This window comes from Anas platyrhynchos, chromosome 10, assembly GCF_047663525.1.
Source record: "Anas platyrhynchos isolate ZD024472 breed Pekin duck chromosome 10, IASCAAS_PekinDuck_T2T, whole genome shotgun sequence".
NCBI lineage: Eukaryota > Metazoa > Chordata > Aves > Anseriformes > Anatidae > Anas > Anas platyrhynchos.
Window position 1 is genome coordinate 2,360,590 of NC_092596.1, and position 14,323 is coordinate 2,374,912.

The window sequence follows — 14,323 nt, forward strand, 5'->3', positions numbered from 1 at the left end:
TGCTGAAACATAGGAATACAATGCCATAGGGAGCACTTCTGATAGCCACAGCAGCCTGACTCTCTTGAGTCAAGCAGGGTGCTCAGGGGAGGTGCTTGTTCAGACATGTCTCACAGTTCATGTAGCCATTTTTTTCTCTTGTAGAGAAAAAAGGTGGTGAATTTAAATGGGTTAATCTTGCAGGATGCATTCAGCTCCAGTGGTACCAGCTGACTCTACTGTTTGCAGATATCAGAACCTTTCTGGCACTTCCTGCTGTTAAGAAGCCAGATAATTAAGCTAGTGCATCATCTGTGTATTTACAATAGATTGGACTATGAGCTTCGATTAAGAGGATTTCTATGGGACTGTATAGTAAAAGACTGGTGAAGATAACTTTTTTATATGAGCATTCAATTAAAAAGTCTGTTTCTCTTTGAGTTGAGACTTGAAGTTGGGATCAGCTCTGATGTCATGGGTCCAAAAGAGCATTCTTATTCTGCTTGTGTTCTGTGTGTTTATTTTTTGCCTGTTCAACTCAATTAACAGTTTGAAACCGACACAGTTCCATGTCAGTGAAGACACTTTCCATGTGGAAAACTGTATCAGTAGCAGATGTATGCAGAGCTTAAACTCTGGACTTAAGTATAAAGGTCTAATAATTAAAATCTTGGGGGAAAAAAAAATAATACTTGATAAGCATCTGTAGACAAACCTACCTTTAATTTCTGAGTAGAACGTAATTTGGTTCAATCAAATAGCCATGGTTTCCAGATATTTCTGTAATATTTCTGTTATTTGACCTCCTTTATATTTAGGAAACAATTTAACAGTGGATTAAACGAGGGGAATTTGAATTTCTTGATGGTTCTTACTCCTTTGTAATTCAGTAAAGTCAAAGTAACTTTTCATTGCTACTATTTGCAGGTTTTCTCTGATATTATATATACAGTAGCAAGTTGCACTGAAAATGAAGCTAGTAGATATGGCAGGTTTTTATGCTGTATGCTGGAGACTGTAACTAGATGGCACAGTGACAGAGTCATATATGAAAAGGTATGTAAAGTTACTAAAACATTTTCACTTGTGAAAAGTGTTATATAACAATCGCTTCTATAATTTGGCCCAATAAAAATGGATTTAGTGAAATCATTAACTTGCTTTAAAAACATTGAACAAAACAAACATATTTTGATGACCTCATGTAAGAACAGTTTCTGTAATTAATGTCATGAAGTTATTTTTGTGTAGTGTCAAAAGTGAAGTTCCAACTTTCTCAAAGCCTGTCTTGAATTTAGGTAGCATATGGGAAACCCTCATAATATTTCTTACAAAAGCTAGATAAAGTCCAGGTAACACTTTCTCTTGCCTACAAGTAAAGTAAATAAATATTTCAACATAAATAAGCTTTTTTTAAAAAAGTATGCAAGCCTTGTAAAAAGTTTGTTCACGTCTTTAGCAGAATCAATAATCAAGAGCTCCAGTTATGTTAATTTCTGCAGAATTCCGGTTTTTATGCTTACTGGAAAAAATAATATTTTTAATTTTTATTTTGTCTCTTGTGTGCGTGCAGGAATGCGGTAACTATCCAGGCTTCCTAACTATATTACGGGCAACTGGATTTGATGGTGGAAATAAAGCTGATCAATTGGATTATGAGAATTTTAGACACGTGGTACACAAATGGCATTATAAATTAACTAAGGTAAATAAGGATGCTGAGAATCTCATGTTTTTTGGAAGTTTTAATGAAAAATATTGATTGCATTTAATTCGTCTTCTAGGCTTCTGTACACTGCCTTGAAACAGGTGAATATACGCATATCAGAAACATCCTGATTGTGCTGACCAAAATCCTCCCATGGTATCCGAAAGTGTTGAACCTGGGTCAAGCCTTGGAAAGAAGAGTACATAAGATATGTCAGGAAGAGAAAGAGAAGAGACCTGATCTATATGCATTGGCTATGGGGTAACAACACCTTACTTTAAGAAAGTGGTTAAAAGTGGATCATGAAAGGCTTCTAAAGACTTGGAACTGTTACAGTCCTAACACATTTGATTTTTTACCTTATCACAGAAGATTTTGCTATCCTGCATCTCAGGGCTGGCAGTGTGAATGAGAATTTTAATTTTGTGCTGGATGATCACTAATTCCTTTACAAGACTCTAGTAAAACACATATTATAGTAAAGATTTCCACTCACAAGAGCATAGTTTAATTGTAGAGAAATAATATAGCAGCAAGTAGATGTAAGGGAGAGTAAAATGAAGAAAGTCAAGGGTTGTTGTTGCAAAACTGCATAGATTTTGGAAGTTTACACAATTTGGAAGTGTTAAACTAAAATGCTTAATGATGGTTTTCATCTTTCTGTGATGAATACAGAATCATCCATGGATGCTTGAGGGACAGTTCAGGTTGCCCTTCTGGTGTTGTCAGTAGGCCATTTTTTGTGTTTGACAGCTGTATGTGTGCATGTGTGGTGGTGGTAGCAGCAAAGAGGGCTTGGAGGTAGGGCTTCTGTTGTGTGAGGGTTTTTCATTCCTATTCTTATTTTTTTGAGCTGATTGATAAAGGGGAAAAACTGCGTATCAGTTAAGAAAAACTGTGAAAAATAACAGACGAACTGTTAGATTAAATCCTCATTTAAAATTCAACCCATATTTTGCTTTGTTTGTGCATATTTAACAATCTGTGCGACTTGCAGCTATTCTGGGCAGTTGAAAAGTAGGAAGCCTTTCATGATACCTGAAAACGAATTCCACCACAAAGACCCACCTGCCAGGAATGCTGTAGCTGCAACAGTACAAAATGGGCCAGGTGGTGCTGGTATGCCTACATCTCTCACAATAAACACAGCTAAACTGGAGGAAAGCACTGCTGAAGAGACTGGTAAACAAACCTGATTTTTAGTAGAATTCCTTTTGATGTTTGCAAACCTATTCTCTCAAAACTTGGCTTTTTAAAATGAAAGAAAAAAATTATGTGATGCTAAATAGGGTCAATGTGTGTTCTTTGGTTGGTTGGAGGTTGGTTTTGCGGGGGAGTTTTGCATCTAATTACCTATTTTGGCTATTAGCTACATGGCTTTTGCATGACTATGCTTAGACAGTTGTTTCATTCAGTTAGACGTATATTGTTGAAATAAAATTGTTCTCTTCAAACAGAAAAACTAAAGGAGAAGTCTCAGGGTGCTGTGAAAGTTATTAATAAAGCTGCCAACACTACACCAAAGGTGACAACGAGCAATGGAAACAGTGCTTCTAATAGGTGAGAAATCCACTCCTTGATATTATCTGTCTTTAAACTCACAAACCTTTTCTTTCACGTACCATTTCTGCCAAAATATGTAGCTGTCCTGAGCTGATGCAATTGCTCAATGCATTCCATTTTAGTTTAATAAGGATAAACGGAGTAGTTACGCTTGCATGATGATTTTCTAATAGAGTGATAAAATAATGTGATTGACTGCTTTGGGTAATTCTATCAAATCATCAGGAGTAAAACATGATTACAAAACAAAAGCTTTCTATGTACCAATTGGTCTTTTTATTTTTGATGCAGCAAAATTATTAAGGAGAAAGATGATAAAGAAAAAAGTGGGAAGGAAAAAGATAAAGAAAAAAAAGAAAAGATTACAGCAGCCACTCCAGAGACAAAGGCACTTGGGAAGGATGGGAAAGACAAACCTAAGGAAGAACGGGCGAACAAAGATGATAAAGCAAGAGAGATCAAGGAGAAAACACCAAAATCTGACAAGGAGAAGGAAAAAGCCAAGAAAGAAGAAAAAGCTTCGAAGGAAGAAAAATCCAAGACAGTTGTTACCACTGTTGAGTCAAAGTCAGCTGCAGAAAAGGAGAGAGAAAAGGAGCCATCCAGAGAAAAAGATGTAGTGAAGGATATGAAATCCAAGGAAATTACTAAAGGAGGAGAAAAGATTCCAGTAGCTGGGTCCTTGAAGTCTCCTGTTCCCCGATCAGAAACATCAGAATCTGAGAGGGGTGAGTCTGTTGGTATAACTTCTCTCATTTTCTAGAACAGTAAGGACATGTCATTGGAAAATCACTGAAAGCCAACACCTCACACCCACCATGGTGAGAGAAAGTGCTAGCTATTATGTAGCCATGCTAGCAATGACTTGCAGACATCTTCAGTGCCTGAAGTACCTATTCAGGATATCTCCAAAATGAGAACTGCATGAATGTGTGAAGTTTCCCTTCAGTGATTGCTGATTTTCATTAAGCCTATCAGTTTGTAAATGTTTTGTACTGACATTCACGATATTTTTGATATAATTCTAGATGGCCTTTTATTAAAATATATTTTATAACTATGACGTTAGAAATTTTGCATATATCCTGAAGAGTGTACTCAGGGTTTGATCTTAACTTCTGAACCGAAAAAAAGGGATGTAGAAGGTTTCCCTCCTTAAGAAGGACTCAGTAAGCCTTATTGATTCTTTCATATATTAAGGATTAATAAGATAAATGTTGGTATTTTAAGTTCCTCATAAACAGAGGCTGATGTTGAGTTTTATAATTGTATTGCTTTAGGCAAAGCAAGTAAAGGAGGACTGGAATGCCTTCTATTTTGCTCAACTCTTCAGATAAAAATTTATGCAAAATTAAAAGCTTGAAATAAATGTAATTTTGTGGCAGTTTCTTCACATTTAACTTTTCCTGCAAGCTTGCATAACGAGGTCAAAGCATGCTGGTATCCCTAGGTAGCTTAAGAAAAAACTGCGCAGTTGAAAAGCTTGAACTGTAACTTAGATTTTGGTACTTCAGAGAGCCGTATTATTAGTTGTTTCCTTTTAAATGTGTTTAAATAATGTTGTTCTCTTCTTTTCTCAGAACAAAAACGCCGCAAAGTTGATACCCATTCTTCTCCATCACATTCCTCAACAGTAAAGGTTAGTATAGCCTGAGGAAGGCAGCGCCTATGTTAGGCTCACAAGTTTGGGATGCCAATGTCCGACTTCCTTCAAGTTTTGTGCCAAGTATACACTGGAGCCACTGGAGGTTTTATGTTGCATTAGAAAATGCATTCCTTTTCTTTATTGGCGGACTGTCTTTTTTCTATTAAAAAATATGTTTTTAATTAACCAAAGTAAAGCTTCAAGGACCTAGCACAAATTTTGTAAATAGTGTTTGGAAATGGCAAGAGAATTTTTACACAGAAGTGCCTCACTGTTTTAAGCAGTCAGTTTTTTTGGAGTGCAATGGTAGCTACAAGCAAAAGAGTCTTTGCAGCAGAATGGAGCATATTTTTCTGCACTTCTATTGAAGAATCTCTAGCACTGAAGATTCCTGGATGATACGGGATGTACGATACTTCTGAATTCATCAGGCTTCTTGATGAGCATCTTACCGATATGTGCCTTCTAAGGAGGAGTCTTGAAAGGAGTTCCATTTTAAAGTCTCCTTGGTGATCAGTTCTCCTGTAGTTGTGTATAATCAGTGAGCATGCAGCTTCTGTTGTACCTTCCCTTCGAGGTTTGTTTATTTCCAATGGGTTCCCACCATGTTGAGCCCTGCAGTACGATAAAACCAGATGTGGCAACCAAGCCTACTACCCAGCAAAGAGAAACCCCAAGCATTCAAGCGCAGCACAATACCTTGGGCGTAGCCTACTTGAAGACTCAGGGTAGCCATTCCTTGCTCCATATTTGTTTTATTTCTAAACCATCTATGTTCATGGAATCTTTGAATTTGCAGTACGTTGAACATTTAAAACTGTAAGTTACTAATACTTCATCAAGAGCACTGTGATGAATTATGTGGGCTTTTAAATTTCACCATCTTATCAACTTTAGAACAAGCTTTTCTTTTTTCTTTTTTTCCCTGAAGAGTACATCTTTTTCAATGTAAGAATTACTTAAAAGATTTAGGCTAATTTTGGAGATCTCAAGTTGCTTTTATTAATTTTGAGGAAGCAGGTGACAGTGATAACTACTCAAAATGTAATTAGTTTTTCTTGTCTATTTTTATAAATGGGCAAGAAAAGTTGTTCTGGAGTAACTTCTGTCACATTTAACTGAATGTGGAGAATATGCAGGTTTAAAAACCTTTTAAGCCTATTTCAATTGTGGTTCAGCAGTATTAAAGCAGTAATTAAGACTTTTTTCTTAACATTTTGTCATGGTGGGAGAGTGGTTTTTCAGTGTTTTATGGAGAATTAGGTATAAATACATTTCGTATTTCACATAAGAATTGGGTCTAGAGAGTAGATATGTCTTTTTTTTCTTCTTCCTTTTTAAGAAAATATTTTAGTTCGTAGATTCATTTGGTGTGAAGTATTAACATGAGATTTATTCCAGAAGGAGTAGCTGTTTTTTGTTTCGAGGGTACGACCATGCTTCCCAAAGTTCCTCTGGTTTCTGAAAACTATTCCAGCTTACGTGTCATCTCCATTCATTTTCTACAGGACAACCTCAACGAACTCAAGGACTCTTCAGCAAAGGTTTGAACCTTTTAGACACCACCAAAGTTTACTTTCATGTTTTGTTGCATAGAAAACACAGCCTTGATCTTGGGGCAAACCATATCTGAAAACTCAAATTTCGTTCCTGTAAATACTAGTATAGTAGTGGAGGGAATTTTTTCCAGTTTGCTATGTAGAACTTCTGTACAGGAGAGAAGGAGAGTTATTGTGTGAAAGCAACATTAAGAAAAGTCCCTGAATTTAACATTCTCTCAATATTTCGAAGAGATTTTATTTCATAGCTGACAACTTCTTCAGTTTTAGTTTGTAGAAAGGAATGAAAAAGAAGCACAACTGTCTTTTGGCTTCACTTAATTCCAAACAAGTAAGCAAGATTACGCATCTGAATAGTCAGTTAAAACTGCAAAACAAAAATGTTGGCTATTTGGATATTCTGAACAGAACAAACGTGTTTTCTGGTCCTCACTGATACTTGCACATTTATAGAACCCTCCTTATGATTAAGCCTTTTATTTGTCTCGAGAGGTAATAGAATAGTTAGAATAGTATTTCTTTTTTATCAGTATTAAAAACAAACAAACAAACAGTTATTTTAAAACAAAAAATACTTGAGAATTATCTGTGGAATAACAGTACTCTTTTACCTTGCAACTGTTATGTTATGCTACTGTTATACTGTATTTCTAAGCATCATAGGCAACCTCTTAAATTATTATCATATCTGTTTGCTTCCTGTAAACACACTTCAGATTCAAAAACTTATGGGAACACATACTAAAAATGCTTTCAAGATTTGAATAATGTTTTAGAGTATTAAATTTTTAGGTAGATTCTGCAACTAATATGTTGCTTTTATTTTAAAACTCAACCACTTACGTAGTGACAGTAACAAATACTGTGAACTTGCCAATATATCGAGAGCTTTCTGCTGCTTCTTTTTGAACACGTTTAATACATGTTTGATTTTATCCGGCTAATGGTTGGAAATGGATCAAATCTTCCATAGTTGCTGTTAAGATTTTAGCTTATGAAGTCACTATCAGTATGTAAATAGCACAAATGCTTATCGGTTGGAAAACGTTGAACACTTGAGCTTTCTGGATAACATGTAGGTTTATCTAGAATTACATGTATTTACTTAATATGTGATTCTAGATAAATCCGTCACATTTTTATATTTAAAATTATCAGTTCTATTCTGTATTATACACTGAACTAATGTTTTAGTTGTAGCTCCCTTTTGTGAAACAAAGTGTTCAGAGCACTTTGTGTTTTAATTCAAAATAGCTCTGATTTTTATAACCAATACTTGCTAGCTTTTTAAAATTGAATCTTTCCAGTGCCATCTGCACCTGTTTATATGAGGAGTCCACCTAGGAGGCATCCTTTGATTCTTAGACTTTAAAGTTGATGAAATTATAGTGTCTATAGGTTAAATATATCATTGTATATTTATAACTTTAAAATTAGAAAAAAAATTGACATTTGTTTTGTACTCACATTTCTTGACTATGTTCCCCATATGTGGTGTAGGACAAGTGTTCTTTACTGCCACGTACCTGTCTGGGGAAAAGGATGTGATACTCAGAAGCTTGTAAGATTTCAGAGTTCTGCTAACTCTCAGTGGAAGCTGAAGTCAAGTGTACTTATAGGCTTTCTTTATTCCTATCTTTGCCTGACTTTTTGGGGGGCAGACCTTAAAGCGTTGTCTTACATTGCAGGTTATAAAATAAATGCTGCCAGACTTGAGTTAGGTTTGTGTTATTCTTGTTTTGGCCTTTGCCCAAGTTATACAACGCATGGCAGTGCCCCAGATTTGATGTGGTTTCAGCTAACAGCATTTCTAGAAGCAAACTGATAAAGCTTGACAAGCCAAATACATGTTTTTGTTGTAAGGAGAGGTGGAGGGAGTAAAATTTTCCAAAACTCTGCATTGGAACAGTAGAAGAGCAGTGGAATCTGACCTGAACAGCCGTGTGAATGTAAGAAGCAGAATAGGAGGAAAGATGAGTGTTTACTTACATGGAAAGTATCTGTGGTAGACAGCTAAGTGGGGCTGCTTAGAGAAAACGTATTTGCCAAGTTATGTTAAAAGGTGAAAGCAGACAAGGGAGCAAGGATAAATTTGTGGAATAAATATGGTGGGGAGGTGACAGGTAAAAAAAAAAAAAAAAAAAAAAGTAAGGGGAAAACACAGAAAGGGATACTGAAGGCTCAGTCACTGGCATAGAAAGGTGATAACATTCCAGTAAGTGATAAAAAGAAAAAGGATGCAACACTGTTGGTGTGCTTTTTACCAAAACTTAAGGTTACTGGTCTGAGGTTACTCATTTATCAGAACTGTAGAAGGACAGGATTAACTTAAAAACAAAATTATTTGAAATTGTGTGTTTTGGTTAGTTCTAATGGATTCTAGAGTGTTCAACTGATGCTACTGTGCTTCTTTTAAAGATGCTACTGTGATTTTTACTCTTCTCTCTGTCCCCCCTCTTGCCTCACTAAGTTAATGTTACTGTTAACATTACTTCTTTCATGAAGCTGAATATTTATACATTTTACAGTTTATTAAAATTGGTTAGAAGAGAGTGCAGTAACAATCTAGAACACATTACAGAGCTAACATAAAGAATTTTGTGTTCAGCTGCTTTTATCATTGGAAGTTTAAGGTGGAGTTTTGTATTACTTTAGCTGAAAAACACATTATTTAAAGTTGTTGTAAATACTTTCTGGTTTAAGTTTATTCTCTAAAAATGAATTAGAACCTGTCTAAGAAACTGACTCCATTCATTCATTCCAGACAGAATTGCAAGTGCTAAGTCAGTCCATGAATCTGCATATCCTGTATCAGCAGTACTGCTGATTTGTTTTGATGTATCAAACAATACTGGTAAACAACTTCGTGTCTATTTAATATATGTTCCAGTTAAGTGAAAGGTTTCTTGAATTTTCAGTGCTGAGAAAACAAAGCTGTAAATTAAATTACATATGACTGGTTTGAAAGTGTCTTCAATCACTTTTCTAATCAAAGTATTAAGTTTTGCTCTTTGAGCTATGAGTTATGTTAGAGTAAGACTTTGCGTTCCTATGCATCTAGGAATATATATATATATTAATATTTGGTGATATTGCCTTAATTTAACAGCACTACATTAACCACACTACTCCAACACTGTCCAAGAGTAAAGAGAGAGAAGTGGACAAGAAAGATTTGGACAAATCAAGGGAAAGATCCAGAGAGAGAGAGAAGAAAGAGGAAAAGGACAGGAAAGACCGAAAAAGGGTTGGTGAAACTTCTATGAACTAGTATAGAAAAAGTTGGTATATACTTGGAAAGCTTACTTATTTGGAGTTCTTGCGGTAATAATCGGTGGTGTAGCCTGTGCAAGTAGAAGTGGTCCATATTAGGGTTGTTTTCTTTTTCATTACATTTTCAAAGGTAGGCTTAGAGTAATGCATTCAAAACTTTTTCCCTTCAAAACTTATCTCAAGGTAGCTTAAACAAGCTGAAATAACTCCATTACTTTTTAACTATTCAAAAAATAGTACTTCAAAATAACACTATTAGCAAGTGCCTACTTTAGGAGTATGCATTGATCTACTAATATCTGTGTATTTGGTGCCAGGATCATTCAAACAGTGACCGAGAGGTACCACAGGATTCAACTAAACGACGCAAAGAGGAAAATGGGACAAGTAAGTATTCTGTTTTGTGTTTGTATGTGTATTAAGCTTTTTTATTTGTTGTGAATTAAAACTTTTTGTTGCGTTTTTAGCTGGTTCTTCAAAACATAGCAAAAGTGAAAGTCCTTCTGATTCTCCTCGCTCAAATGAAAAAGAGAAAGAGAAGAGCAAATCAAAATCTTCAGGAAAGGAAAAAGGTGATTCAATCAAAGCAGAAAAGATGGAGAAGAGCTCCTCTGGTAGCAAAAAGGTAAAACAAGCCACTATCATTTAGATTATTTGGTGGTGGTGGTGTTTCTTGCTTGTTTCATTTGGGATTTTTTTATTCTTCATTTTTTGTTGGTTTCGATGGAATAAGCTCATTCTTTTCACTCCATTATAATGCTGTTTTATGGCCTAATAAAATACAGTGTAAATATGTAGGAAAATGCTTCTGGAATTTCTGGTGCCTTTTTGGCTCTAAATATTTCAGTGGTCGCTCCTGATAGGATAAATTAGGGGAATAGTTCTTGATATTAGCCAGGAAAATTCAGAAATTGCTAGAGTATCCAAAACCTAAAGTGCATTTTCAGACTGGTTTGGTGAGCAACTATGTAAAAGCAAGTCTCATTTAAATATAAACTAGTTTGCTTGTATTCGTGTTGTCAAGTACGTGTATTAAGGCTTTATGAAATCAGGTAAGTATGTAGTCGTCGTATTTACATTAAATAATAGTTCCTAGTTGTAACTCTTCAGTGATAGAGATTATCATTGAGCTGTAAGACAGTTAAGTAAATCTCAAATTACAGAGGCTGACTATTGTCATTCTGACTGGTGATTTTTTAACCTATGTGACTAATTTAATCCTTTTAGTCAGACTGTCTAGTGTATATTCTAAACTACTTCCCATTTGTTTTTTTTAAGGAATCAAGACATGATAAAGAAAAAACAGAAAAGAAAGAAAAACGAGAGAGTGCTGGAGGGAAGGAAGAAAAGAAACAATATCCTTTTACATGTCAAAGTTACAGGAAGGATACAGAAAAGTAGCTTCCTTTTTATTATACGTAATGATAAATATATATATGTATATTTTTCCTTAATCCTGAATTTACTCATAAATCGTCAGACAAGCACAGATAATGAAGAATGTTCTAGTCAAGGTAAAAAAAAAAAAAAAAAGTTTACCATGTTTGACTTGATAGCTCCTGAGGCTCCTATTGATTGGTAAAGGATATACACACAAAACAGCCAGTGTGTGAAAGGGCTGAAACTACAGTTTTTAAAAAGTCTGTCCTAGAGAAATAGCTAAATAGCTTTCCCTGTCATCAGTGTAGAGATTGAATAGATGCTCAAACTCATTTGGCCCCCCAAAAAAGGGGTCAGGTGGGATGGTGTGTTTGACAGTGTTGGGTGCAGTTGCATGTTTGGCACTTTTTCCAAGACCAGTTGCCATACAAAAACAAGCATGAATCACTGTGATCCTGGTAGTCTTGCTAGTCTACTTGTTGATTAAGAAGATCTTTGCCTAATGTGTTGGAAACTTAATTTTTTTATTCTTTCATTCTTTCATTTTATCTATACGGAGAGCAATAACTATTAAACCAAATCGCTATATAGTATAGTAAGTCAGTTCTTCATCTCCAGTTAATCTTTGTTATTTGATCAGAACTGAGGAAGAATAACATTTTCACTTATTTGGGGAGGGAAGTGCCCCACTGAATTTAAAATTTGTTCACTTCTAATCTTTCTGCATAGACCAGTGGGTGACCAGTGTGTTTATGTTGGGTAAATCTGAAAATAATTACTCTTCAAAACTATGGATATGGCTTCTATTTCCAATTTGTCCAAATGCTTTATAATTCCTATTTGTTCTCTATTTAGAAGTGATGAATTGTTTCTACTTCATTTGTCCTTGTGTCTCCTTTGAATACTCAAGAACCTACAAACTAAATTTCACCTAAATTTTTAATTCACTTGCGTATCTTTTGCTATTTGAGCTATTTGCTATTTGAGCTATTTGCTCAGAGTAATATTGTTCTGATTAAAGAACAACATATAAGGCAGAGATTTTTCTTATTAAACAACCTTTTTATATTTAAAAAGTAAGCCGGGGAGATCTCTTGAGAGGGGTGAAATACTGGAACAGGTTGCTCAGAGAGGTACGGGATTGTCAGCTTGGAGGGTATTCAAAACCTGAATGATGAGGTCCCCTGCAGGAGAAGTACAGCTGTGCTTTGCTTGGGTCTTAAAAAATAAAACAACGCTACAACAAACAAAACCCCAAACCAAAACAGTTCAGAGCAGAAGCTGTGCAAGGATGGCAAATGAATTTTGCCTTAGACATGGAAATACAATGTTGCAGGAAAGCTGCTTTCTCTTCTCCAATATGCAGCTTTAGTAGGGGAAGAACCTTCGTGAAATCTTCTGATTGTCTAGAAGTGTCTTCTGAACTTGGCTCCACAGTTGGATTGTTGCCTCAAAGAGGGATTGGAGGGATAGATTATTTGGAGAAAGGATCTTGATCATTTGACATTCCTTTGCCACTGAAGTCCAAGGCAAATGTGTGGAGGAGTTTTGTGTAACAAAGTTTGTACCGATACTTTACACTCTTTGGAGGGGATCTCAGACGTAGTCATTTTCTTTAAATGTTATTTTTTGTTGTATTTATTAAAAAAAAAAAAAGGGGGGGGGAGTGCTTCTTGGCAGATGAAACTCATTACTGAGGACTTGCAGCTTCTTCAATAGAAACGTGAAGTTTTATCTTGTCCAGCAGTTCAGTGTAAAGGGAGGATTGTAGTTGCTTAAAAGCACAAGTGTTTTTTAAGTATTCGTGACTTAAACAAATGCTTAGGTGAATGCAATTGCACATTGAAATTCATGTCAAGCATGCAGTGGGCTAGCCTGGAGCATCTGGTAGAAAATACTGACAATACCCTGTAATTTGTATAGCGAAGTATGAAAAAACACTCTTTGTAGCAACATGGTTATGGAATCTAATCTCCTGCTCCTGTTTGTTAAATCTCTTATAATATTCTGCCTCATGTACAACATCTGATAAACTGCGTTTATTTTAATTTAGATATAGTAACGTTTTGAGGAGGTTGTACTTCTAGAACAGTTTTCACCTTGACAGATGACTACTTGTTTCTTATTCATCTTTAAATTAGTATTTACACTGTATTCAGTATTTACAATGCAATGCTTATATTAACATAGTTCTTCTTATGGAATAAACTGGAATCACGAAATATGTGACTGAAAATAGTTTCATTTTCTCCCTCATTCTTTGAATTGTGAATGGAACAAAATGTGAGATGGGTATTCATTTAAACAGCATCTAACTCCAATTGTGTTATTTTCACTTCATTGTAGGTGAGCTTAAAATGGCAAGATATCCAGCTGTGACCAGAAATGTATTTTCCAGAGTGTAGATTGCACAGAAATTTGTGAATGAAGAGGACCCATCTGCATCTCCTTAAATTATTCAGTTCTCTGCTTTATTACCCCATGCTGAAGATTTAATTGTTGAGTTGTACATTACTGTATTTTAACTTGTTGCTTAGTTTCTTACACATTTATTTTCAGTACCTGGCTGAAAGTGTTACCTATTCCATATTTTAGCACAATGTGCTGCAAACAAACAGTTGCCATAGTGCAAATGAGGTTTCATGTGTACAGAGTTCCACTTTAGGTTGTCTAAAATACTGCCTGAGTTTAGTAATTCTTTCGATCTGAAATGCATTCTTTTAGATGTTTGAAAACCACAAATAAACAGTTATTGAACCTTTTTGAATTTACCTCATTTAAATTCAGTTTTTATTTATTACTTGGCCTGTTTTTTAATATCAGTGACTAAAACAAATGAACCAAGTGGGAGCACTGTTTTCATGCAATGCTTAGGAATTATTTGTATATTATGTGTACAACGTTGACTTGTTTAAAAAGAAACAAAGAATGAACCCTATCCCCTCCATCTCAACCTAAACCTGTGCTCAGTTGTCCCTTGCCACACCTTTTGTTTGTCATGCTGTTTTTAGATTAATTGGAAATGCTCTATTCAAAACTGAAATAAATGAAATTTCAATTACAGCTACAGGAGCTTTTTATCGCTGAACTTTAGTCTGAAAAGTTTCACAATGACATTTTTAAAAAAAGAAAAAATGAAAAATTTTTTTATCTGCTGAATTCTACCAGTGTAACCTTTTTTCTAAATAAACAATAGTTTTCTCAATGGGTCGTAAA

At 35.1% G+C, this 14,323-nt stretch overlaps 1 protein-coding gene across 2 annotated transcripts in view; it reads left to right on the forward strand.

The window, feature by feature from the left end:
- THOC2 (THO complex subunit 2) overlaps positions 1-14,323 on the forward strand; it is a 56,695-nt gene extending 42,372 nt beyond the window's left edge. The window contains exons 26-39 of one of the 2 annotated variants that reach the window (XM_038184145.1): positions 907-1,035; positions 1,553-1,684; positions 1,764-1,948; positions 2,685-2,869; positions 3,145-3,247; positions 3,542-3,978; positions 4,831-4,889; positions 6,404-6,439; positions 9,564-9,701; positions 10,045-10,114; positions 10,195-10,352; positions 11,006-11,082; positions 11,194-11,241; positions 13,454-14,323. In XM_038184145.1, the coding sequence (XP_038040073.1) occupies positions 907-1,035; positions 1,553-1,684; positions 1,764-1,948; positions 2,685-2,869; positions 3,145-3,247; positions 3,542-3,978; positions 4,831-4,889; positions 6,404-6,439; positions 9,564-9,701; positions 10,045-10,114; positions 10,195-10,352; positions 11,006-11,082; positions 11,194-11,221 (1,737 nt within the window). In that variant the 3' untranslated portion in view covers positions 11,222-11,241; positions 13,454-14,323. The remainder of the gene's footprint in view (positions 1-906; positions 1,036-1,552; positions 1,685-1,763; positions 1,949-2,684; positions 2,870-3,144; positions 3,248-3,541; positions 3,979-4,830; positions 4,890-6,403; positions 6,440-9,563; positions 9,702-10,044; positions 10,115-10,194; positions 10,353-11,005; positions 11,083-11,193; positions 11,242-13,453) is intronic. The other variant, XM_038184144.2, reaches the window with a different exon arrangement.